This window comes from Geotrypetes seraphini, chromosome 1 (genome assembly GCF_902459505.1).
Source record: "Geotrypetes seraphini chromosome 1, aGeoSer1.1, whole genome shotgun sequence".
NCBI lineage: Eukaryota > Metazoa > Chordata > Amphibia > Gymnophiona > Dermophiidae > Geotrypetes > Geotrypetes seraphini.
In genome coordinates this window covers 475,239,932-475,265,680 of record NC_047084.1, presented here as the reverse complement: position 1 = coordinate 475,265,680, position 25,749 = coordinate 475,239,932, and the positions used below count along the sequence as shown (strand labels likewise).

The window sequence follows — 25,749 nt, the reverse complement described above, 5'->3', positions numbered from 1 at the left end:
TGGTATAAGTTTAGACATAGTGGTGGTCTGGGCGTTTAAACAGCTGAACGTAGAGGCAGGCCATTATTTAAAAAAAACCTCCTTTTGGACGTTTTTATTGATAATGGACATTTTCCCTGCTTCTACTTTCAACGTTTAAGGCCTTAGACCAAAAAGGAACTTAGACGTTTTTTTTTATTATTATGCCCCTCCACACCTTTAATCGAAGTGCCAGGATGTGTTTACCAATATCATTACTTTCTAACCCTATCCTAAAAGAGTACTTATAAAGCACTTAGGCCTTCTTGTACTAAGCTGTGATAAGAGGTTTCCACCATGGCCCGGAGCACTAAGGGCAAATTCTATAAACGGCGTCCTGATTTTAGGTGACCTATTGCTATCAGCCAATCGGGATGCACATTAAAAAAAAAATAATCCCATGGCAGGCCACTTAAACTGTAGGCACCTCCATGATCTTAGGGAGGTGCGTAGGGCTGATTAAGCTTGCCTAAGGCTAGGTGTGGTTTCGCTTGGAAGTGGCCTTAGGCCAGCTTAGGTGGCCTTAGGCCAGCTTAGGTGGCCCTAGGTGCCTCCCTAGGCCCCATGGTAGCTGCCTGAAATGTATGCCAGCATTGCAAGGGAATCTACCTGTCGCGATCAGCTTAGCGGCCACTGCAGGGAACCCATACCCCCCGCGAAGACGGCGAGTAGGAGGGATGCCCCAGTCCCTTCTGCCGGGACCCCCAGACACATCCCCCCTACCTGTGAATATTGGCGGCAGGAAGAGTGCCCGATTTCTCCTGTTGCCACCCCCAAAGACATCCCCTGGCAGGAGGGATGCTCAGTCCCTCCTGCTGGGACCCCCAAAGACATCCCCCCCACCCACGAATGTCAGCGGCAGGAAGATTGCCCAATTCCTCCTACTGCCACCCCCAAAGACATCCCCGGCAGGAAGGATACCCAGTCCTATCTGATGGAATCCCCCCAAAAGACAATCAACAGGAGGGATGTCCATTCCCTCCTTCCGGGAACCCTCCCCCCTGACCCACTCCTCACGAAGGGCAGACCCCCCTGACCCCCACCCCACTGGGACCCCAAAATACCTGATATTAAGTTGGCCAGCCAGATGGATGCTTCCTCCGTCCATCCCGCCTTCACTGAATGGTGGGCCTGCCCCTTCCTGGTGCATCATGGGATGTACCGGGGAGGGGCCTAAAGCCCTGTTTGGCACAGGTGATTAAGGCCCCTCCTACATTCTGGGATGCATTGGGAGTGGCCTAAGATTACGAATGGTCAGCTCTATTAGGCCACCCCCCCCCCCACCCATGGACCATCTGCTTTTCTCCAGCCTGAGAGTACTATCGCCCCTTCATCCCATGCAGGGTGGCACATTGTGCAAGGGCACTCTTCAGCCGCACATCCAGAGCAAATAAGGCATTATATTAGGGTATTAGGGTCTGAGGACCCCATCCCTACCAGTTTTGAAACAAAACAAGGTGTTTTGAAGAAATTGGAGAACTTAGAAAAAAAAAACCAAAACTACACATTGGGACATCCAAGATGGCCACAGCAGCAGAATTTTGGAACCAAAAAGCAGCTTCAAAACGCTTCAGGACTGACCAAAAAGTTTATAAAATAGGATTTTAGAGGAGGGGAATAAAGACCTAACTGCAGAAGCCATGAAAACACCATTTTCAAGACTCCCCCTCCCCATTTTCCTCATGGACTGTTGTACTCATAGACCATGTTCAGCCTGCTTCAGCTCTTTTAAAATATAGCTGGATCTGGAGGGATTTTCTGCCTCAAGCCACCTTTCAGCTGCCATGCTGAGATCTTCAGGCTGCCATTGGGACAGTAGTTGGACTGATCCTCTACCCTCGTGGGCCATGATGCCCAGCATACACACAAAAAAATGAAAGCCACCGCAAAATTAGGAAATAAATGGAGCAAATCAGAGACACCTTCATGCTTGCCTGCAGAAGGAAGAATTGAAGGGGGCAGCAGAGACCATGGAGAAGAAGGAGGAGTTGAAAAGCTGTTATTGACATCTTCTACAGTATGCTCATGAGCACAGTCCTATTGAACTGGGATCTATATGTTTCCAACATATCCTAACTCGGCAACAATGCCTATTGTTAAGATTCTTTGTTATCCATTGCTTTAAAAACTATCTTAAATTCTTGGAAAGATTTATCCAAATTACACTATATGCAGTGGTGAAATTTAGTTTAACATATCGATGTGAAACTTACATTCCAAAAACAATGTTAAATGGATATAGATGACGTCTTCCACATTGTCTTAGGTTTATCTCTGTTCATGTTACTTTTTCTTCATACTTGTAACAGTACTTATGTAAATTTTGCAGATTTTTATTTTAAAAAATTTCTCTATTTCCCAGTACTTAACACTTTTTAGAACAGCAGTCACAAAATCCAGTTTAAATTCTAAAATATACTTTTAAAAGTTATCAATTTTCTTTTGAAATATAACTCCAAACTTAATTTAGAAATCTCAATAAATCACAAGAACCAGCAGGTATCAGATAAGTTCTTGACTCCAAACCCAACATAGAAATTTTCACTCAGCAGCTACACATCATTTCCTCACCAATTCCTTGTGCTGCCTTAATCTCTCTGCTCTCCTGTAGCTCACAGTAACGATAAGTGCAGCTTCCTCCAAGCTTCCTGCCTTTTATCTTTTTGGTCTCCTTGCAGCTTCCAGGCTGCCCATGGGTTCAGACCCCGAGCAGTTCCCAGCATACCCCTCCCTCCTCTCCCCAGTGTTTTAAATTTAGTATTTTTTTTTTTCTTCTTATTAAATAGGTCTCTCCAAATGGGGCTTTAAACTGTTCGGGAAAGCCCCCTTCTGCAAACTACTGTCTTGGGGGAGGGGCCACATTTCCAAACAAGCCCCTCTCCCCCACATTAGCTGTCAGTGCTCAAATTAGGGAAGCAAAGCCCGATACTGACTGTCGTTCACCTGGACCCCATCTAGGTAGCCCCCACCCCCTCAAAATTAATCATCACACACTACCTGTATGTGGTTCTCTCGATCTCCCCAGGTTTCACAAGAGTTGCCACATCTGACGTCCCAATAAGCATACAGTAGTCTTGAATTTCAGAACTACAGTATGTTTACAAAGAGATCATGCATTAAAAAAGGAAAAAAATACTCACAAAATAACGTTAGGGTAAGAGCTAAACTTGAATGTTGATGCTGCTCTTGGATCCTGACTTTAAGCGCTAGAACAGCTTGTTCCAAGTATCACTGCTAGAGCTACCTGCCTAAATACATCAGCCTCGGTTAACAACAAATCTTTCTGAAAACAAACAAACAAAAACGGTCTTGGCTGCATCATTATTCTAATGTAAACAGTTGCTGTGATGTCACTCTAAACAACAGTAGCCAATGAGATGGGGTAAACTTGTTAGCGTGCACGTGCCTCATTAAGTGCGCACAAATTTTACGCCGTGTTTCAGGCAGCTTCCCGCATACTCTGATGTAACATCAATAGCCTTGCCCTGAACCTCTTAGGGCAACAAAATCTCGCAAGTGAAGAGCCAACGCACGCGCACCAACCAACCACCTACTCACTCCCGAAACACGCCGCTCTAACTAGCGCTAGCAAGTCTGGTTTTAAAAAAAACACCACAAAACAAAAAACCTCTACAGAGCATGCGCAATGGTCTCGGAAGGACCCGGAAGCAGCGGTTGGATCTAGGAGCTGTTACGCTTGCGCGATTCTGCCCCTGCGCGGAAGAGCGCCTCTCTCACCTCACCTCGCCTTGCTTTGCTACTGTAGGAACCGAGGAGAGCGGAAGCGGAGGTTCGTGGCTTGTTGCTGGCTACGGCGAGGTGAAAGAAAGAAAGGGAGGGGGAGGAGGGGGAATCCTGCTGGCTCATTTAGCTCCTCTATTGTCACGCTGATCTCACAGCCTCGCAAGATCAGCATCAGGGTGCTGCAGGTATCTGTGCGTGGCTGCAGCTGCTTATCAACTGGCAGGGCAACGGTGGTTTGGGGCTGATTCAATTCCAGTGGCTTATTGGATTTGGAGGATCAGATTTATTCATTTTATATACTGTATGGTAATTTATATTAGTGTCAAGTGATGCACAGTGAAGAAACACTTGATACACAATACGGTCCTACTATACAAACAAATGCCGTAATATACGCCTCCAAAATTCCGTTGCATAACACGTCCATAATACAAACCTTCCATTAATTATAATTATTAATGTCTTAATAAGTTTTCAAAGACGTTCATGTATTTTTTTTTTTTTTTTAATAAAGTGACTTCACTTCGTTGTCATAAGACGTTATTGTTCAGTATTTCAGTGAAGCTGGTAGTAGTTGTATAATATTTGGGGTAAAGCAGGTAGTCAGGCCCAACCATTAGATAAGACTATACCATCACTTAGTACGGTAGCTTTTAGGGGTCTGCATGCAGCTTAGTTAAAGCAAAATAATACATCCTGAAAGCTAACCCCTCTGAAATAGCTGTGTGTGAGGATGAAGTGGACAGTTTTGTAGCAGCATCTAGGATGATGATCTCTATGACCTGCAGTCTGTTTTGGGTGATATTAGTGTAAAAATTTGGTAATTCCTATAATTTGTATTCCGCCTTGAACAATATATAATGTAGAATGTATTCGAAATTAATTTTCCTATGAACTGTTTTCCTACCTTCTTCTACTCTATGTTTATAACCTAACTAATTTATTTTTCTCAAGTACTTTAGCAAGAATGTGAGCCTTTGGGACAGTCAGGGAACTCTAAGTACTTTCTCTTCATCTTAATTAATCTTACTTATTGCATTTCTTCTGTTTCTACTGTAAACCGCTTAGAACCTCACGGTACAGCGGTATATAAAAAATAAAATTATTATTATTATTATTATATTAGTGTAAAGGGGTTCAACATCCTTTGTTGCCAGAATGGTATCTTCTGGGAGATGGCTAGTAGAATGGAGTTTTGTAGGAAATCATCTATGTCATAAAAGAAGTTGGTAGTGCTGGTAACATAACTTCTGAGGACAGAGTATGTGTAGCTAGGCATTCTGACTGTGATAGTGGAAACAGCAGGGCCTCTAGGGTTTCCCGATTTGCACATTTTGGGTGGTTCATGTTCCTGGGATGCATCTAAGTAAGCCTGTTTGTGCATTTCAGTTGGGAGATTTTAAAGTTCCTTTTGATATTCTGCAGCAGGGTCTGGAGGCAGTGGCTTGTAAAATGAGTTGGGAAGTTATCTCTTTGTTTCTCTTCAGCTGTCTAATCTGTTCATAATGACCATAGCTTCTCCTGAGTCATCTTTGGTAAAGATGTCAGGATTTGAGGCACGTTGTGTTATTGTTAATTATATCAGATTGGGTATGATGCTGACCAAGCATTTCATGTAAAAATCAAATCTAGTGTTATGACTTGAAGAGGCCTGGGTTGGTGCATACTACGCAGAAGCGTTAGCAGGGCGTGACAGAGACCTGCCTAGTTCTGATCAGATGTACAATGGGAGGGTTGGATTTTAGCCACCCAAGGTACATCTGGCAACATTCCAGAAACACTTCAAGTCAAGCAAACCTACTACTTTACAGGAATGAACCCCCTGTGACACTCGGAAACTTTGAAAAAATCAGGATAATAAACAAAAGACCAGGAAACCGATATATAGCGTAGGGAAAGGGGAATTCACTATTTGTGTGAGGTGTTAGGTGGGGCAGAATCATAGAGGAAATTAGGTAATGCATAACATACATACATAGAAATATTAAGAACTCCATCTTGAGGTAGTGACTCCATTTTGTGTTAGTGATTTTCTCTCTGCTTTTCTTTGTTCTCTTTGTTCAGCTTCCCTCATGGTCAAATTGATACCAAATGGGCTTGGGCTGGATAGCTTGATTTTACATTCCAATACTAGACATTTAAGAAAAGCTTTCTTGCATTAAATATGAATGAAATATATTGTGTGGATCTGTGGATGAAAGGGGCCCCAAATGAATGATGGATGTATGAAAGATATGTGAAAGAATGGTGTGTACTTAATTTCCAATATTTTATATAGTTTAACGATGCAAGAAACTTTAAGGAGAAATCCTGAGGCAACATCTGGAAATAGTTAAGTTAGAATCAGAAACTCTGTACTAGTCTCCAGTATAGGAAGGCTTCTGTGTGTATGTCAGTGAAATTTGAAACTGTCAGTTTTTGCAAAGCTCAGAGCAGGAGGGGGGAATATCCCTCCTCCTTCCTATAGTGCTGATAGAGGCAAGAACTTTTCAGCAGTGTTGGATTTAAAGTTTCTTTGGATATGTAATAATGTATATTCAAGGATGAAAGTAAACAAAAATATGATTTCTGGAACTTTTATTTCATGTTAAAAGGAAGTTCTTTGTCCAAATTTAAGGACAGCCTCAGTTAATGGATTGGCTGACAAGTAATGATGTCATGCATGACAAAAGGTACATATTGGAGAGCAACGAATTATCAAGTTGAGATCTTTGTCAGAATGCCAGCATTTGGCGTCTGTAAAGATATCCCGGTGACGCAAAACTAACCTTTTGAGGTTCATTATGGCAATTAATAAAACGGAATAACTATTTTAATGAAATTTGCATCATGTGTCATTTTCCATGTACTTTTTACATGCCTAGAGCGAAGCTAGCAGCTTACTGCTGCTTCGAAGTGTGCTTGTGTTTACCCTGCTCAGACTATCTAGGGATATCCATTGGGAATTTTGGTTTTGGGGTTGTGAATATGTGGTGATGGTCTGTCAGCATGTTCCTTCATATAGGGCTTACCGTAAATGTTGTTGATTAGTATTGTACTCCTTGAAGTATGCTTCAGAGTCACTGCAGAATTATATTGTCTTTGTAGACTTGGTGGGGCAGGAGTGTCCCTGTGTTTCCTCTGCCTGACTGAGTTTGTGGCTAGATAGATTCATAATGTTAGAACAATTCAGGCTGCGTGCAATTTTGTTTGGTATGGCATGCAGGAGGCTGGATAGTTTTGCTTCCTTTAGAGTGAAGGGTTTGTGGTAGATGCCTTATCTTTTGTTGATAAGTCCTATCCAGATAAGGGATGAGTGGCCCATTGGTTTCTTATATGGCATTCCATGTCTGACAGTTTTTTTGTTGATCTTACTCTGTTTGCTGTATAGATTAATTAGTTTTCTGGAGACGGTATAGCACAATTTGTTCCCATAGTTTGTATGTGGGTTGGTTTTAAAGGATTTTTAAAAAATCATAAGTCGTTTAGGGACTTTCTTTGCACTTTGATAGGCAGGAGATGTCCATTTGTATCTGAGCAAGTTTCTTCATGAGGTAAATGAATTTGGTGTCTTCCATGATAACTTTAAAAGGGTAACTGTATTAGTCTGAAGTAACAAAATTGACAAGAGGCAGGTAGCAACATTATAATCTAATTTAATCTAATTTGGCATTTTTGAGTTACACACTGTCCAGAACAGATTTAAAGCAACTTACAGTTTGAAAATTATTGGTATACAAATTAGTGCATTGCAGTGGATTATGAGAAAATACAGTTCTATTTGGGGAAGGAATAGATCAATTTGTGGATGGTGCAGAGGAAGGTAATAGGTTTGGGTTGGTAAGTTGCTTAGTATAGATACCAAAGGATAGGTCCGTGGAGGGGCATAATCAAAAGAAACATCTAAGTACGCTTTGGCCTAACTCAAAAGTCGTCCAAAGTCGGACAAGGGAAAAGGTCCATTATCAAAAAATACATCCAGCATATATACATTTTTTTAAATCATCCAACTGTATGTCCAGCCATTTGATTGTCCAGACTACTAAGTCATCCATCTTTAAACATCTAAGTACGCTTTGGCCTAACTCAAAAGTCATCCAAAGTCGGACAAGGGAAAAGGTCCATTATCAAAAAATACATCCAGCATATATATATATTTTTTTAATCATCCAACTGTATGTCCAGCCATTTGATTGTCCAGACTACTAAGTCATACATCTTTATACCCCATTTTCGACCAAAAATTCATCCAACTCAAAAACACTTAGAAAAAGACCTTTTGGGTGTGGGAGGGGCCAGAAAAGTAAGGGACTGGACACCCAGACATGGCAACAGAGTAGTGGGGCACTTTACAGGGCACTGCTGTGAACTTCACAAAAATGGTGCAACATAAACATCTCACAGCAGCTCTCTTATAGGTCATGGTGAGCCCCCAAAACACCCCCAGAATCTAGTAGACCCACATATTTACCACCCCAATAGCCCTTATGGCTGTAGGAGCCACTTATATGTCAGTACAAAAGGGTTTTGGGGTTTTTTTTTGGGGTGCACATGTTTCTCCATGAATGCAGTGATTAGAGTGGCTTATGGGCCTGGGTCCTCCTCTCCATGGTTCACTAAACCACTCCCAATACCACTTAAGCCACCTCTGTGCAGCTCTATTAGGCTTTCCTATGCCAGGCTGCCAGGTGCTGATGTTCTGGAGGCAGATATGTAAAGTTATTTTTTATGGGGATGAGGGATCAGTGATCACTGGCGCTGTGTGTGTGGGTCTGTACTTTGTGTCTGCAGTGCTTATCAGGTCACTTTGGATACCTTTTGTGGACTTAGACCTGGTTTTAGATGGCCTAAGTCACAACATCCAAGTTCCGTCTAGGCAGTGTTGTAAAACCTTCGGTTATACATGCACTGTGACTAAGTCTAGGACGGCCCACGTCACGCCCAAATCCTCCCTTCACCACTCCTCCTAAAATGCCCCTTTTAGCTCTGGTCGTTCAGCAGCACTGTGAAGGTCTAAGTCGATTATTGGCACTTGGACGACTTTTGTTACTGATTTAGGCTGGTTTTTAGATGTTTTTCTGTTTCGATTATGAACCCCCATAGTATATAAGTTCAAGAGTTAATTGTTGGAGGAGGGTATGGAGCCAGATCTTTAGCTCCCCAGCCATCAGGTTTTCAGGATATCTACAAAGAATATTTATGAGATAGATTTGCATGCACTGCCTCTACTACATGCAAATCTCTCCCTTGACTATTCATTCTGGATATCTTGAAAACCCGACTGGCTGGAGAGCCCCTAAGACAGGTTTGGGAACCACCGGACTAACCAATTTATTGATGTACAAGCTTTCATGGACCAGAGTCCACTTCATCATATAATTGACGTGAAGTTCGGGATATGGATACATACAAGGAAGATGCATGGGGGAAGAAAAGGGATATAATGTGAAGAACTGGAAATAAAGCAAGGCAAGCTGTGGAAAGGGAGAGAGATGGGTGTAATATTTAAAACAAATCAGAAAAATATTTTTTTCCGTTATGAGCAGTGGGGTCTGGGATCTGTTTGTTGTCTAAAAGATATGGCAAAAAGCATGTTTAAACAAGTTCCCTCAAGATCAAGTTTATAAACCACAAATAACACTTCTCTTATCACTTTTTATAATATGATTAAATAATAGTCTCCAATATAAAATATGTGTTGTGTGAAAAGCTCAGTCCCTACAACCCACCTCTAGTGATACACACGGAGGCAGTTGTAAATGAGACCATCACAGCTCATCACTATCTCATACCACCGCATAAAGTTAGATCTTACACTCTATAACCACATCTGATTACTTATCTTTTGCGGTGATTCAGCTATGACTTCTCAACAACTGCTCTAGATTCATAATAAAACACTTTGATGAATACTGTCTCTCATTTCCCTCAAACCCCTAACTCGAGTTTCATGAATTGGAGCTTCATCAGGAGGGTACACTGTAACAACCATCAAATTATAAATACCCCCTTATCCGTTACTTGAAACCGTATAGGTATGAACTTCTACAGTAATGTATGTATATATAACTTGTAACATTTCATACTTCAATACCACTGCAATACGATATTTTTAATATTTTAAACAGCTTACCCAAGTATGGTACACCTAAACCCAAACTAACTGACAGCATTGAAGACTAAAAAATCCTCAGGAGCAGAGCAGTGTTACATACACCAGATTATGTGGAGCGTGATGACGTTTTAGATAGTACCTCCCACCCTCGTAATACTACTCCTCTATCTTCAACTGAGACTAGATTCTAAGGGGAGGAGTCCCCAACGAAACCGAACCCAATAACCAATCCACGGCGGGAACACAAGCCTCAATTTACCCAACCGGGGCCATGATCAGCCAGAACCACTCCCTCACAGCTGAAACCATTCAATCTCGCTGTTCAGGCCCCCTGGGTCTAACGTTTGCCACCTGTAAATAAATCTTTGTTCATACTTCAATAATATCTGACTAACATCTCCTTCCAAACTCTACACTTGCCATAAAACTGTATACCTCAATTCATTGATGCTGTGGCCATATGACACCACCATAGCCTTGTAGATTTGGGAAATCCCCTTCATCTTCAACAAAAAATCTTGAATTATAAACCCTTTGGGGACAGGAATATCTGGTGTACCTTAATATAACTTGCCTTGAACTCTTGAGAAAAGTGTGAGCTAAATCCAAATCCCTTTTCCATCCTACCCAACCCATTGTTTTGTCCCTATTACTGGCTCCACTCCAGCAGTAGCTTTCATGTTCATACAATAACAGTTGTCATTACCCTTAATTACCACGCTACTTGTCTCTGCTATTGATTCCCTATCCCCCATCAAGATCATTAAGATACTCACAACATAACTGCTTAGTTATTCCCTCTTTCCATCTTGACACTACTAGAACAGAGATTTTCAGTATGACAGGTCCCACTCTCTGGAACTCTGCCTATACCACTGAGATCAGAACATTCTCACCAGAAATTTAAACAGGGGTTAAAGACATTTTTATTTCAAGAAGCATTTGGTATATAAGATCAGTGTAGAGAATATTTTTTCTCTTTTACCTTCTGTCTCTACTGGGAGACGGGACAAATCATGCCTGGAGTAACTTGTTTTAACTGTTTTATGCTATATGCCTTCTTTACAAGGTCTCTTTACTATCCAACATTGCCCCCTCCCCCTTTTTTCAAATCCGTACTACGGTTTTTAGCGTTGGCTGCGGAATTCTATGAGCGTTATAGCTGTTACCACCGCGGCCGTTGCTAAAAACCACGCTACGGTTTTGTAAAAAGGGGGGAGGGGGTGTATTTCTATTTCTTTTCTGTCTCTAATGATTATAGAGTTGTAACATTGTAAACCAATTTGAAAGTTCACTAATGAGCATGAGCAGTATATAAAAAATGTAATACACTTAGAAACATTTCCTAGTTGTACCTTGGTGGAGGCTTTATAATATCCACCAGCACTATGGAAGTCACAGATTTTCTTTGGTGTTTATTTCTGTGCCATAACTGCAATCTGAAATGATTTTCTTGTTCTAGCTCTCAGCAGCAATGTCTGATACGTCTGTAGAGGATGAGGAGGACTGCCCAGAGCTGATTCCCATAGATGAGAGAACAAGTCAGCAGGCTCTGAAGATTCCTGTCACTATCATAACTGGCTATTTAGGTAAATGTCAGGGAGGTAATTGCAGTTCTGAGCTTCACCCTGTTGTGTGCATGACGTTATAACCAGTATGTGACTGTGCAGCTTATATTGTTGCACTCTCTTGGTGGCACGTTGTGCCCCTCATGGATCTTCATTCAGTTAAGCCACATCGTCCTAAGCCTTCATTCACAAATCAATGGGGAGTTTTTCCTCCTAATTTTCTTATATCCCCTCACCAGTTCAGCCAGCTAACAGAGCAATAGTTGTTGGCCAAGAATATCTCTAGCACTGTGTTTAGTAGCTTGTCTTCTAGCCTATTCCATAATAAAGTAGAGAGGAAGCTAATTGGTGTCACATCAGAATTTTAGAAGCCAGAGGGCATTTCAGTTTTCTTTATGTGTGTTGTGCAGTCTGTGCTCACTGGCATATTCAAGTAGGATAGACTGCTTTGAATTAAATTTCTTCTTTGGGGAACAAAAGTATTGGGCCCTAGAAACTATTATTTTTGTGCAGCCATTGAGAGGGGAAAGGTAAAGAACTGATGTCTAAAGGATTCTACCTAACTAGTCAGACACAGGCATGGGTTTGGGGCACCTTTGGGAAAAATAGCCATCAACAATTTAAGAGTTCAACACCAAACTCTTAGGATGCCTAGTGACACCTAAGTGGAGGCACGCTACCATGCCTAAGGATATCTAATGATGCCTACCTCAAACAGTAGGAGTTATGGGCAGATAATAGGCGTGGTTGCGTTAGGCATCGTACATAGGTGCCAACAAATTAGGCAAGTGAAAAGCTGGCCTTATGGAGCAGTGCCTCTATCCAGGACACCTAAGTTTGCTTAGGCACCACTAGGCATGATTCTATAAATGGCGCTTAGCAGTTGATAGACAGCCGTGTTGCTAGGCACTGTTTATAGAATCCAGCCCATAGTGCTTTGCTGCCTCTTACATGCTTAAAGGCACCCTTAACTCATGAAGGTTCCAATGTTCTCTACATTTACACCTACTAATGGTGGGTAAATATGGGCATCCAGTTACAGAATCGATTTTTGGTTCTGAGCTTCTGATTTTCTTTTATCACTATTACAATCTCATAGATGAAGTACATTTAAAATATCAAAATTAAATCAAAGCATCAGTTAAGTAAGCACATTTTCCAATGAAAATGGCAGTAACTAACTAGGGGTACTGATAGACTGGTTTGTCCATGGAAAAACAAATCTGGGCAGTGGTTTATTCTTTTCATATGATTCACTCCTATCTTAATAAGAAGGATTTAGCTACAATCGTCCATTCATAGACAACAAATTGAATAAATTATGGCAAGGTTGCCCCCAAAGAAGCTGTAGATATTTGTAACAGTTAAAAAATACAGTGGCCCATCTTCTACTGGAGAAGGGACAGGATCATACTATGAAATTGTTAGCTGAACTTCATTGGTTACCTTTTGAAAGCAGAATTGCATTTTTTTTTTAAATTCATTTTTCATATAACAAGAAGTGTATCATAAAAATTCATACAATTGCATTAAGTATACACTTGATATTTCCATAACTTACTGTAAATACAACATATCCTTATATAGTCCTTACTATAATTTTAGACATCATATAATATTTAATAATTATATCAACTATTATTCAATTATAATCCCTTTCCCTCCCCTTATTTTGATAGTTGCAATATAACAATATAACAAATATTATGATTATTTATATTTTGTGATAAAGAGAATAAACCTACCCACCCACCCCTTTATCAAGTATCTTATTATAGGAAAAATTATATCAATCATTGCAAAAATCTGTTAATGGTCCCCAAATCTTCTTAAACTTATCAATATATCCTTTTTGTGTTGCAAATGTACGCTCCATCTTATATATATGGCAAACTGAATTCCACCAAAAGTTGTAATTTAATCTGTCATAATTCTTCCAATTGTATGTTATTTGTTGAACTGCTACTCCAGTCAATATAAATAAAAGTTTGTTATTATTTGATGAGATTTGACTCCGAGTTCTCATTGCAGTACCAAATAAAATCGTATCATATGTCAAGGCTACCGGATTTTCCAACATCCTATTTATTTGAGGCCAAATTGATTTCCAAAATAATAATATGAATGGACAATAAAATAAAAGATGCATTTTAAAATACAGTGCTTTATTTTTGAGTTGTTGCATCAGCAGTCCTATATACAGTTTCCCCTCCGAATCCGCGGTTTCAGTACCCGCAGATTTGGTTATTCGCAATTTTTTTGGGAAAAAAACGCTGCATCCTGGACCTTCCTTAGACTTACCTGGTGGTCTAGCGGCAACGTGGGGCAGAGCCATCATCTCGAGACTACAACGGGAACTCAAGGCAGTCATTTTGATGACAGCTCTGCACGGGGCAGGAGTGTAGGACGATCGATCTTGCCCTATGTTGCCGCTAGACCACCAGGTAAGGTCTGGGACACAGGAGAGAGGCGGGGGTGGGTCAGAGCCGGCCCTAAAAATTATCTGCGGTTTTTCATTATTCAGAGGCCGGCTTTGCCTCTAACCCCCAACCCCCGCAAATATTGAGGTTCTGCTGTACTTGACTGTTGCTCCATTACAGCCCAATAAGGGCACTCCCATCTTCCCAGCAGTTGTTGAATGTACCTGCAATAATAGTAACAGTAAGATTCACCACATTCTCTGGCAATGAATTCCAGAGTTTAATTATACATTGACTGAAGAAATATTTTCTCCAGTTTGTTTTAAAACTACCACTTAGAAGCTTCATTACATGCCCCCTAGTGTTAGTATTTTGGGAAAGAGTAAACAAGCAATTCACATCTGCCTGTTCCACTTCACTCAGTATTTTATAGACAACCTCTGAGCTGTATCTTCTCTAAGCTGAAGAGCAGTAGCTGCTTTAGCCTTTCCTCATAGGAAAGTCGACCCATCCCTTTTATCATTTTTGTGCCTTTCTGTGTACCTTTTCCAATTCCACTATATCTTTTTTTTGAGATACTGTGACCAAAATTGCACATAGCATTCGAAGAAGAGCCGCACCATGTAGCGATGCAATTAAATATATTAGTACCATAGTACAATCTTTCTGATACACAGCAATAATACACGGTTCACTTCTGATATTTAATTTAGGGTATTTTTTTTTTTTAGTCATACCACTCAGAGCCCCTTTTACAAAGTCACGGTAGTGATGCTGCCATTGTAAATGCCATGAAACCCTTTAAATCCCTATAAGCTTTGGTGCATTTGTTGCATTGGCCTATGGTAATTTGATAAAAGGAGCCCTCAGTTAACTCTGTGCAGGGCTAACCTGACCACTAAAATCTGAGCTAGCTGTTCACAGAATTCTTTCCCTTTGTAAATACAGGTATTATTTATTTTAAGGTAGACCATGTTTAAACTGGAAAATTGCAGATAATTAAAGTAGGGTCTGACTTTTTTTGTTTGCTTCAAGATTTGCTGGCCTTCAGAGAGAATACTGACGTGGTTTGCTAAAATATTGATTAAGAAAAAGCTATGGTGAATATTAAGGACAGCTACCTTATCATTCTTAGGGCTGGATTCTCAAAATTTGCCAGTAAAATCCAGCGAGTCCATCCAGTAGTGGCCATAGTGGGAGCAATTTTTATTTTATGGGCGATTCTCAGCATAATAGCATGCGAATCACTGGTAAAAATTGGGAGGAAATGTGCTTGCTAAGAAGAAAAATCACTAAGCACACAGCTCCTCGCTTCTGAAAAAAATCTGCTCTCCCTGCCATAATCAACTGAGACGAAAGTCCAAATATTGCCAGCTCAGCTGAATGATCAGCAGGGAGAGCAGCAGAAATGTTTCCCCCTCCCGCCTACATCCCCCTCGTCTTCTGATGCCCCCCAGGTAAAACATCAACAGGGGGGTTGCTTACTCCCTTCTGCTGGGGTCTCCCGATAACCCCCCGACTGCCATCCACCCGACACTCCGCTCTTTTAAATTGAAAGACAGAAGGATGGATGACCACTCCCTCCTGTTTCCGGGATCTCCTGCCCCCCCTTCCAACTACCCCCCACCCCTTGACAACCCCCGACACCCCCTGCCCCTTTAAATTCAAGGACGGCAGGACACTGCCAGCTGGTGGCTCTGCAGCCGCGGAGGGACTATCCCCAGCTTCTGTCTCTGTGGTCTCGGGACTTGGGTTGCCGCCCTCAAGTAGCATCCTTGTCTCCTTTGGTGCAGCAGATCCTCCGGGTGGTGCAGAGCGTTGAGTTCCAGGAATGTCAATTTTGGGTCCTCCATCGGGGTTATATTTCCCAGAACAGGCCTTTCACTTCGGGTGTGCCTCTACCTCTACATGTTTGAAATGCCACCGGGTTGATAACTCTCTGGCGCATGGTCTTTGGTCTTGTGCAGTCATTGCTACCTTTTGGCTTGAGGTTCATTGTTATTTCAGACCTTGGTGGGCCTATGCACTTCCTTCTCAGGTGGAGAGGATCCTCTTTTTGGCTAAGGGTTATGTGGGTGGGCTCTCTGCTGGTGATTCTTTACTTATCTGCAATGTCTATATAGTGGGTAAGAAATGTATTCTAAATTATTGGCTTCAGGACTCCCCCCACCCACCATTTGCTATTGGCGCAATAAATTCCATCTTCTAATGGTCTGGGAATCCCTGTCAGCTCGGTTTTCTCATCATCGTAGTAAGCTTTTCTTGTCCGTTTGGGTGCCTTATTTGGATACTCTACCCCCTCTGATTAAAAGCCAAGTTCTCAACCATTTGCGGAAGCCAGTGGTACCCGTGCTGCCAGTGGGTTAAGAGGGGAAAGGGGTGGGGAGGCTTCTCCTGTTGGGTGAGGCTTGGCCGAGTCTGGGTTTAAGAACCCAGCCCAGACTCTACCGGTTCCACTCATTTGGGTGGTTTGTTGTTGTTTTTATCTGTATACTTTATACTGAAAATGCTGTATCACCTGCTCTGTTTGTTTGGACTTTATCGTTTAATAAACTGTTTTGAAAAAAAAAATAAAAATAAATTCAAGGATGGCAGAAGAGATGCCCACTCCCTCCCATGCTGCCCCCCCCCCCCGGTACCTTTACGATGAAGGTCAGCCGGAGGTATGCCTACCTCCCTCTGGCCAGCAGGCCCTCCTATGTGAGAAGCCTTAGGTGCCTGGGCCAAGAAGAACTTTAGGTCCCTCCCCGGTGCATCCCCGGAGCCAAACAGTGCTCAGGCCCTGACCAGAAAGTAAGGCTATGATAGCTCAGATGCTGCCAGAACAACGAGCTTAGGGAATCACCCGGTGATGATAGAGAATCGTTCAGAGTGCTCTTTTAAATTTTAATGAGCCCATTTTACTACCTTTTTAATATTAATGACTTTGTTGTACTACATTTGCATAGCAGAGTCAGAGTCTGATAGGAAGCTTGGAAAAGACCATGGTTACAAATGATTACGCGCAACTGGAAGAACTGAGATCGCCTTAACTTTAATTTTTGGTGGGCAAATTTATGTTTAATGTATAGATTTGAAAAAATGAACGCAGATATACTGGGTCATACTAAGAGATTTAGGTTAATCTAGGGCCCTTTGATATCTTTTATGGATGCGTTGTAATTGTTTTTTCCTTTGATCCTGTTGGTATATTGCGCACACACCCTGGGAGAGAGAGGGAGGGTGGGAGAGGGATATTTCTGTCATGGTTTCATTCTCTTGCAAGGTATTGGTTGGGTGGGGGTTTATTGTTGTGGGGATTTTGATTGATTATAAATCAGGGATCTCAAAGTCCCTCCTTAGGGCCGCAATCCAGTCGGGTTTTCAGGATTTCCCCAATGAATATGCTTTGAAAGCAGTGCATGCACATAGATCTCATGCATATTCATTGGGGAAATCCTGAAAACACGACTGGATTGCGGCCCTCAAGGAGGGACTTTGAGACCCCTGTTATAAATGCATATATGATTGATGTTGTTTGTATAGATACTGTACTGCATTTTTGTTAACTTTGGAAAATCAATAAAGATTTAAACAGGAAAAGACCGGTAAAATCGGCCGGTAAAATTCTGGCACACTGAACTGGCTGGAACTGGTTTTAGTGACCATCATTAAGGGCACGGTAAGTTTTGAGAATCCGGTCCTCAGTGTTTACCTTTGCAGATGTCTTTATGTGCTTATGACATCACAGTGTTATATATTAGGATCAAAGATAAAAATTTACATGTTATATTTTTACTGTTAGTATTCCTGATCTGTTATGTTGTTTTAGGTGCTGGGAAGACAACTCTTCTGAACTATATTTTGACAGAGCAACACAACAAAAGGATTGCAGTTATTCTAAATGAGTTTGGTGAAGGTAAGTGGAACCTCCTGAAAGATCAGCTTTTCATTATCTGCAGCTTTCAGTTTATGTGCAATGTGTGCATATCATACAACTCTTTGCTTGTATGACATGCACTCATATAACCAAAGAGTAAGACTGTATTACGTCTATGTGAACAGTACTGCATATATAAGAACATAAGAATTGCCGCTGCTGGGTCAGACCGGTGGTCCATTGTGCCCAGCAGTCCACTCACGCGGCAGCCCTCTGGTCAAAGTCCAGCACCCTAACTGAGACTAGCCCTACCTGCGTACGTTCTGGTTCAGCAGGAACTTGTCTAACTTTGTCTTGAATCCCTGGAGGATGTTCTCCCCTATGACAGACTCCGGAAGAGCTGATAACATCTGATAATACTCTAGAAATTCCTGATCAATAAAAATATAGTTGGATCTTTTTTCTTTTTTTTTAAATTCTTTATTCATTTTATAATTCACAACAAGTGTACAGTAAATATCAAACAATTAGCTAAGGAGGTTTATTATGTGTTGCTTTATTTCCTATTTTGGGAGGAAAGTATGTAAAGATTTCCTCAAAGATGTTTCATGCTGTGTTTCTGTATCAAGTGTTATACTTGTAAATTATAATTAAAAAGTAAAAAAAAAACAAAAGAGAAAAGTGTTGGGTTATTGCTAAATTCCAAAAAATGTGCTTTATAGTTTGAAAAGCAGCAAATGGAAGTTCAAGTCCTAATCGCTAGTTAGATTCACAATACTATAGTGATGAAGAGCCATGGTGGGGCTGCAGAGCTTTCCTCCTTTCCCCATCGTTGTAGAAGAATCAACATGGACAGACTGCAGATTGATACTTTTCTTGTAGCAACCTAGAAAAATAATGTCAGTGGATGAGTAGTTGGTTAGAGCAGTAGGTTAAGATGCAAGGGAAGCCAGGATTGAAATCCCATTGCTGTTCTGTGTGATCTTGGCCATTGTCTCTTGTGCAAATTTAGACTGTAAACTTTCTGAGGACAGAGAAATATGTAGCATTCCTGAGTATTGCTCTGCGTTATTACTGAAAAGGCGTGGGCTAAATTCAAAATAAATGAGATCATATAATTCATCCAGTTATGCCATGTAAATTTGTTCATGTACAAGCATATTTTATACAATAACTGGGAAAATCTATAAATGACTTCTAAAGTTCTAAACAGGTTCTAATGAAAGCAAGGTGCCAAAATGGGGCTGAAACAGTAGATCGGCATGGAAATACCTAGTTATAGGATAATGCCTAAGTGTATCCGCACACAACTTCAAAGAGGCTATTCCCATGGAAGGGACATGGGCAGGTCAGGGGTGTTCTGGAAAATTATGTTCAGTATTATGGACTGACAAAAAGAATGGAAAACGAAATAGTGTCCAAATAATAATATAATATGACAAGCTTGATGGAACACTTATAATGTATATAATGTGATTAGAATCAAGGGAGAAAAAGACCTCAAAATACCCCTAGAATGTGATCAATGAAGTCACAAATATTTCGGGGTTAGGTATCATCACCGGTCAAAAACCCTTGAATTAATATTTTTTTTAAATTTTTAATTATATTTTGTAATTTTCATTGATTTTTAATTCATATTCTTCTTTTATTATAAATACTAATATGTATTAATTTAAGACTTAAATCTTTCCTTCTAAATGGTTGAGCAATCAAGTGACCAGCAACTGTTGATTCAATATCACAATAATCATTCTATTTATATTTAGAAAATAGTAAGCACTTATCTTAGAAAACCCAACGGAGGCCCGGTCCGTTTCGCTCTAATGGGCTTCTTCAGGGGTAGTAAAAAGGCTTATGTGATTGCCAGTTAAGTTTCCATTTTGCTCAAGAATCGTTGCTGAGATTTTCACAGACTACACATCGGGTTGCGCAACCCGATGTGTAGTCTGTGAAAATCTCAGCAACGATTCTTGAGCAAAATGGAAACTTAACTGGCAATCACATAAGCCTTTTTACTACCCCTGAAGAAGCCCATTAGAGCGAAACGGACCGGGCCTCCGTTGGGTTTTCTAAGATAAGTGCTTACTATTTTCTAAATATAAATAGAATGATTATTGTGATATTGAATCAACAGTTGCTGGTCACTTGATTGCTCAACCATTTAGAAGGAAAGATTTAAGTCTTAAATTAATACATATTAGTATTTATAATAAAAGAAGAATATGAATTAAAAATCAATGAAAATTACAAAATATAATTAAAAATTTAAAAAAAATATTAATTCAAGGGTTTTTGACCGGTGATGATACCTAACCCCGAAATATTTGTGACTTCATTGATCACATTCTAGGGGTATTTTGAGGTCTTTTTCTCCCTTGATTCTAATCACATTATATACATTATAAGTGTTCCATCAAGCTTGTCATACAGTATTATGGACTACCATGGATCTGCACCCAACTTGCATGTCAGGAGTTACACCTGATTTCAGTTGATATAAGTCCTCATGCTCAAAGTTGGGTGCAGAATTCAGTGACCCATGCTATTCTATAAAGAGTGCTAATCCCAGAGCACCCTTTATAGAATAGGGCTGATTTTTTTTACTGAATCCAGCCCTAATTGCATACATTACATCTCTGCCCTAACTATGATCTCGGAACACTCACTCAGATCACATCATATTAAGAATGCTTTTTCCATGCATTTATTACTCACATATATATAATCCCTGCTCTAAAGGAACCCCTTTCTGTGTGTAAAACATGGAAAATTCTTTATAAAGTTATCCCCATAAAGTATTTGTGGTACCCAATTTCAGAGAGCTTAGCCAAAACTGAACCTGGTGTATCAAACTATCATTAGAGTAGTTGTGGGACAAATAGTAATCGCATCCGCATTTGATGATTCTGCCAAGTTGTACAGGAATTTTGGGACAGTGTTGAAGACCTGATCAAGCATAGAACATTTTTTTTTTTTTTTTTCCATTATATTTTTATTTTCAAATTTTACAAAAAGTGTACATAATAATAAAATACAGTTGATAAATGCATGGTATCACTTTTATATCTAACACAATGTATGTCTGGATTTGATTTTCCCCTTCACCCTCCCCCCACCCTTTTATTGCTTTAATATAATATTTTCAAATTTTATAAAAGTATACAACATATTAGAATATAATTGATAATTATTCAATAACATATTTATATCTAATACAATATATTCTGGATAAATTTTATTCATTTTCCCTCCCCCCACCCTTCTTTTATTTTTTAATCATATGTTACATTTTGTATCATATATTATAATTTATTATATATAAATTATTTTCCTTACCCCCCCTATATGTGTGTCATAAAAAAAAAATCTCTAAAAGAAGAAAAGAAGAAAAAGTATTCTATTATTTAATCATTACAGTATTTTGTCAATGGCCCCCATATTTTTATAAATTTATTATATGTCCCCTTTTGTATTGATATTGTTCTTTCCATTTTAAAAATATGGCATATTGTATTCCACCAAAATGTGTAATTTAGGTTGTTGTAATTTTTCCAATTGTTAGTTATATGTTGAATGGCAACCCCTGTCATAATTAATAAAAGCTTATTATTTTCTGGTGAAATTTGACTTTTTTTTCTCATCATTGTTCCAAATAAAATTGTATCATATGATATTGCAATATGATTTTCCATTAATTTATTAATTTGTGGCCAAATTGAATTCCAAAAAATTTTAATATAAGGACAATGATATAATAAATGATCTAATGTCCCTGGTTCTAGATTACAGTGCCAGCATCTATTAGACTTAGAACTGTCTAGTTTTTGTAAACGAGTAGGGGTCCAAAAAGCTCTATGTAATAAAAAGAACCATGTTTGTCTCATAGACGCTGACATTGTACATCCCATTCTCCAAGACCAAATTAGTGGCCATTGAGATGCATTAATTTGATGTCCAATCTCAATGCTCCAAATGTCTCTTAGACCATTTTTTGGTTTTTTATTCAAATATCCAGATATTAATTTATACCACAATGCGGCTTGATGTCCTAGGAAGTCTGCTTTAAAGCATAAGAACTTTAAACTATATTGATTGTTTAATGATTTCCATTCAGGGAACCCAACCTGAATGGCCTGCTTCAATTGCAACCATTTAAAACTTTGTGTTTTATTAAGACCAAATCTATGTTGCAATTGTGAAAATTCCAGCAGTTTACCTTCTGAAATAATATCATCTAGAGATCTAATTCCTGCAATAATCCAGTTCTTCCAAAGGATTTGAGCTCCGCCAATTTTGATCTTGGAGTTTATCCATATGGATTGATTAGTTGATTTATATATTGGGATGGGTGTTAATTTATCAATAAATCTCAATGTTTTCCAAGTATCCATTATTATTTTATTTTCTCTGTATCTTTTAGGTATATTAATACTTGGTAAATGAACTAAATTTAGGGGAAACATAAGGCGCCATTCCAAATATAACCAATCTGGTGCATTATCTATAAGTTCTGGGAGGATCCAATACATACCCTGACGTAGAATATAGGCTTGATGGTACCTATAGAAATTTGGAAAATTTACCCCTCCCTCCTTAATTGATTTTTGTAAGGTTACTAAAGCTATTCTAGGTGTTTTACCAAGCCAAAGAAATTTTGTTAAAATTCTATTAAGCTTCTTATAAAAGGACCCCTGAAAATAAATAGGTATCATACTCATTTGGTAGCAAACCACAGGCAACATCATCATTTTAATAGTTTGAACTCTGCCCCACCAAGATATATGTAATGGGTTCCATTGTTCACATAACTCCGTTACTTTTTTTAATACATATTTTTCATTTTCTTTTACAGTATCTTCAATTGTTTTTTTAACTTGAATGCCTAGATATTTAAATCCTTCTTCTTTCCATATGAATGGAAAAGTATCAAATAATCCTTTTACACAGTAAACATTCAAGGGTATAATTTCAGATTTATTCCAATTAATTTTATAACCTGAAAATTTGCCAAACTTATCAATTAATTCCAATAAAGAAGATAAGGTAGACTCTGGATTTCTCAAATAAAGCAAAATATCATTAGCATAAGCCGAAATTTTATATTCCATATCTGAATATGGAATTCCTTGTATCTCCCTCGTTTGCTGTATTACTAACAATAAGGGTTCTAATACAACATCAAATAACAAAGGAGATAAAGGACAACCTTGTCTAACTCCCCTCTGCAATTGAAAACCATCAGATATCTTATTATTAATATTTAATCTTGCAATCGGGAAGCTATACAATGTTTTTACCATTTGTATAAATCCAGAACCTATACCAAACCATTCTAAAGCCTGATACATAAAATTCCATTCTACCCTATCAAATGCTTTCTCAGCATCTAATGAAACTGTAAAAGCCGGTTCATCCATTTTTTTTGATAAGTTTAGCATGTGAAATAATAGTCTAGAGTTATTGGAGGAATGTCTTTTAGCAACGAAACCCGTTTGATGCATATCTATAATATGTGGGAGAGCTTTGGCTAATCTCAAAGCCAAAATTTTCGCCAAAAGTTTATTATCAACGTTTATCAAAGATATAGGCCTGTAGTTTGAAACCAAAGTAGGATCTTTATTTGGCTTAGGCAAAACAATTATTATTGATTCAGCCATAGTACCTTTTATATTACCTTTTATAAGTTGTGTCTGATATAATTTTAATAAATGTGGGGAGAGGATATTTTGAAATGTTTTATAAAATTCTACTGTGTAACCATCACCACCTGGAGCGGATCCAACTCTAAGAGATCTCAATGCTGTTTCTAATTCTTTTAATGATATAGGTTCTTCTAAACTTCGTTTTATATGATCAGGAATCTTAGGTCCATTTATTAAATCTAAAAATTTTTTTCCATCTTTTTGTTTCTCCAAATAAGGTTCGGAAGAATATAGATCCTTATAAAAATTTAAAAATTGTTTTAATATTATATTTGTTTGATTTGTTATTATACCATTATCATCTTTTATTCCATTAATATTAGTTCTCCTTTTTTTTGCCTTAAGATAATTTGCTAATAATTTTCCCGCCTTATTAGAATTTCCATAATACACCGTTTGTTTGGAAAACAAATCTTTTCTTATCATTTTTGAAGTTAATTCATTATATTTACCTTTTACTTTCAAAAGAGCTTGCAAAACTTCATATTCCCATTTACTTATCAATTTAGCTTCTAATATTTTTATTTCTTTTTCTAATTCTATATATTGTTTTTTAATTTGTTTCCTAATAAAAGCTGAATATGATATGATATTACCCCTCATAGTTGCTTTAAATGCATCCCATACATTCTCTATAGATGTATCTTCCACTAAATTTATTTGAAAAAATTCATTAATTTGTGTTTTAAAATTTTCCAAAAATTTGTCATCCACAAGCAATGCATTATCAAATCTCCAAAGAGGTCTATTATTTTCTAATTGATCTAATTGTAATTCTATCCATATTCCCGCATGATCCGAAATGATAATAGGATCAATGGAGGCTTTAATCACTTGTTGCACTTTATTTGTTGAAACAAAAATATAATCTATTCTTGAAAATGATTTATGAACCTGTGAGCAAAATGAATACTCCTGATCATTAAAATGAAGAATACGCCATATATCTTTCAAATCACATGATCGAACTAAATTATCTAGACCTAAAGATTTAATATTTTTACCTGGTTTTTTATCCAATAATGGATCCATTACAGCATTAAAATCTCCAGCCACCACTAAATTAGAGGCAGCCAGTGGTAATAACATATTTTGTAGCTTTTTGAAAAATTCTGATTGATTCGAATTAGGGGCATATATATTAAATAACGTCAGGGTATCATTTCCCATACCTATATCGATATGTATCCATCTTCCATGTGGATCTGAATTTTTTACCTTTATATTGGCCATACATTTTTTATTTATAAGGATTGCAACCCCTGCTTTTTTACCCACTGCTGGAGCAAAAAAACATTCTTTTATCCATCCGCCTGATAATTTTTGTGATTCCTTCATATTAAGATGGGTCTCTTGCAGACAGTAAATATCTGCATTTTGTTTTTTTAAAAATGTTAATATTTTTTTCCTTTTAATTACGTGATTCAGGCCATTGACATTAATAGAATATATTTTAAAAGACATTATATATTTTAATATTTTTCATTATCTTATTCTTCCTCTCCTCTTTCATATTTAATATCGAAAAAATTTTCTTCATGACACACATATTTAACCCTAATGTATCTCCCTTAATTATTCTAATATATATTCTCCTTATCCCTCCCTTTCCCACCCAATACATTGGCTGCTTAAGGATACACATTGGAACTGTAATCCTAACATTCTCCCCATTCCAGGCAATCAATATTCAATTGTTTAAACAAATTTCCCTTCTATTTATCTATATTGATCTTTTATATTTATTTAATCATTTTCCATAACATTTTATTAATGTATCATTTTCCATTTAACAATATGTTAATTTGTATTTCCTTAGTATTATGATTTCAACATATAATTATTTTAAACATATATGCAGTGTATTATTTAATAATTTTCCTGTATTCTGTTCTTTCTTTCATATAATTATTATTGTCTTTTCTTTGTATTGTTTTCCTCCATTTCTTCAAATATTTCGATATGTTATATTTTCTAATTTTTCATAGAGTCTTCAAAACCATCTTAATATATTATGTTAATATATCATAGGTTCTGGTTTAGAGAGAAAATCTTTTAGTTTTTCGGGATCCTCAAAATATAAGGACTTGTCTCCAGATGACACTCTCATTTTCGCCGGGTAGTATAGACCATATTTAAATCCTTTTTCTTTGAGTAGAGGTCTCATGTCTAGTAGTCTTTTTCTTTTAGTTGCTGTGTTTTTGGCGAAGTCTGGTAAAAACCATAATCTTGATCCTTTATAATTTAAGTTTTTATCTTTTTTTGCAGCATTTAGTATCTCTATTGTTTGTTGGTATCTCAACATTTTGAAAATGATTGGTCTTGGTCTGTTTTTATTTTC

General features: G+C 38.3%; 2 protein-coding genes across 6 annotated transcripts in view; one reads left to right on the top strand and one right to left on the bottom strand.

The window, feature by feature from the left end:
- DOCK8 (dedicator of cytokinesis 8) overlaps nt 1–3,177 on the bottom strand; it is a 414,444-nt gene extending 411,267 nt beyond the window's left edge. Inside the window, exon 1 of the mRNA XM_033924987.1 lies at nt 3,159–3,177. The gene's annotated coding sequence lies outside the window, so the exon portion shown is untranslated. The remainder of the gene's footprint in view (nt 1–3,158) is intronic.
- Nucleotides 1–25,749, top strand: part of CBWD3 (COBW domain containing 3) — a 144,790-nt gene that overhangs the window by 6,955 nt on the left and 112,086 nt on the right. Inside the window, exons 1-3 of one of the 5 annotated variants that reach the window (XM_033925038.1) lie at nt 3,516–3,837; nt 11,319–11,445; nt 17,656–17,742. In XM_033925038.1, the coding sequence (XP_033780929.1) occupies nt 3,658–3,837; nt 11,319–11,445; nt 17,656–17,742 (394 nt within the window). In that variant the 5' untranslated portion in view covers nt 3,516–3,657. Of the gene's footprint in view, nt 1–3,515; nt 3,838–3,872; nt 3,948–11,318; nt 11,446–17,655; nt 17,743–25,749 lie in introns of those variants that run through there. The other 4 variants (XM_033925020.1, XM_033925048.1, XM_033925057.1 and 1 more) reach the window with 4 other exon arrangements.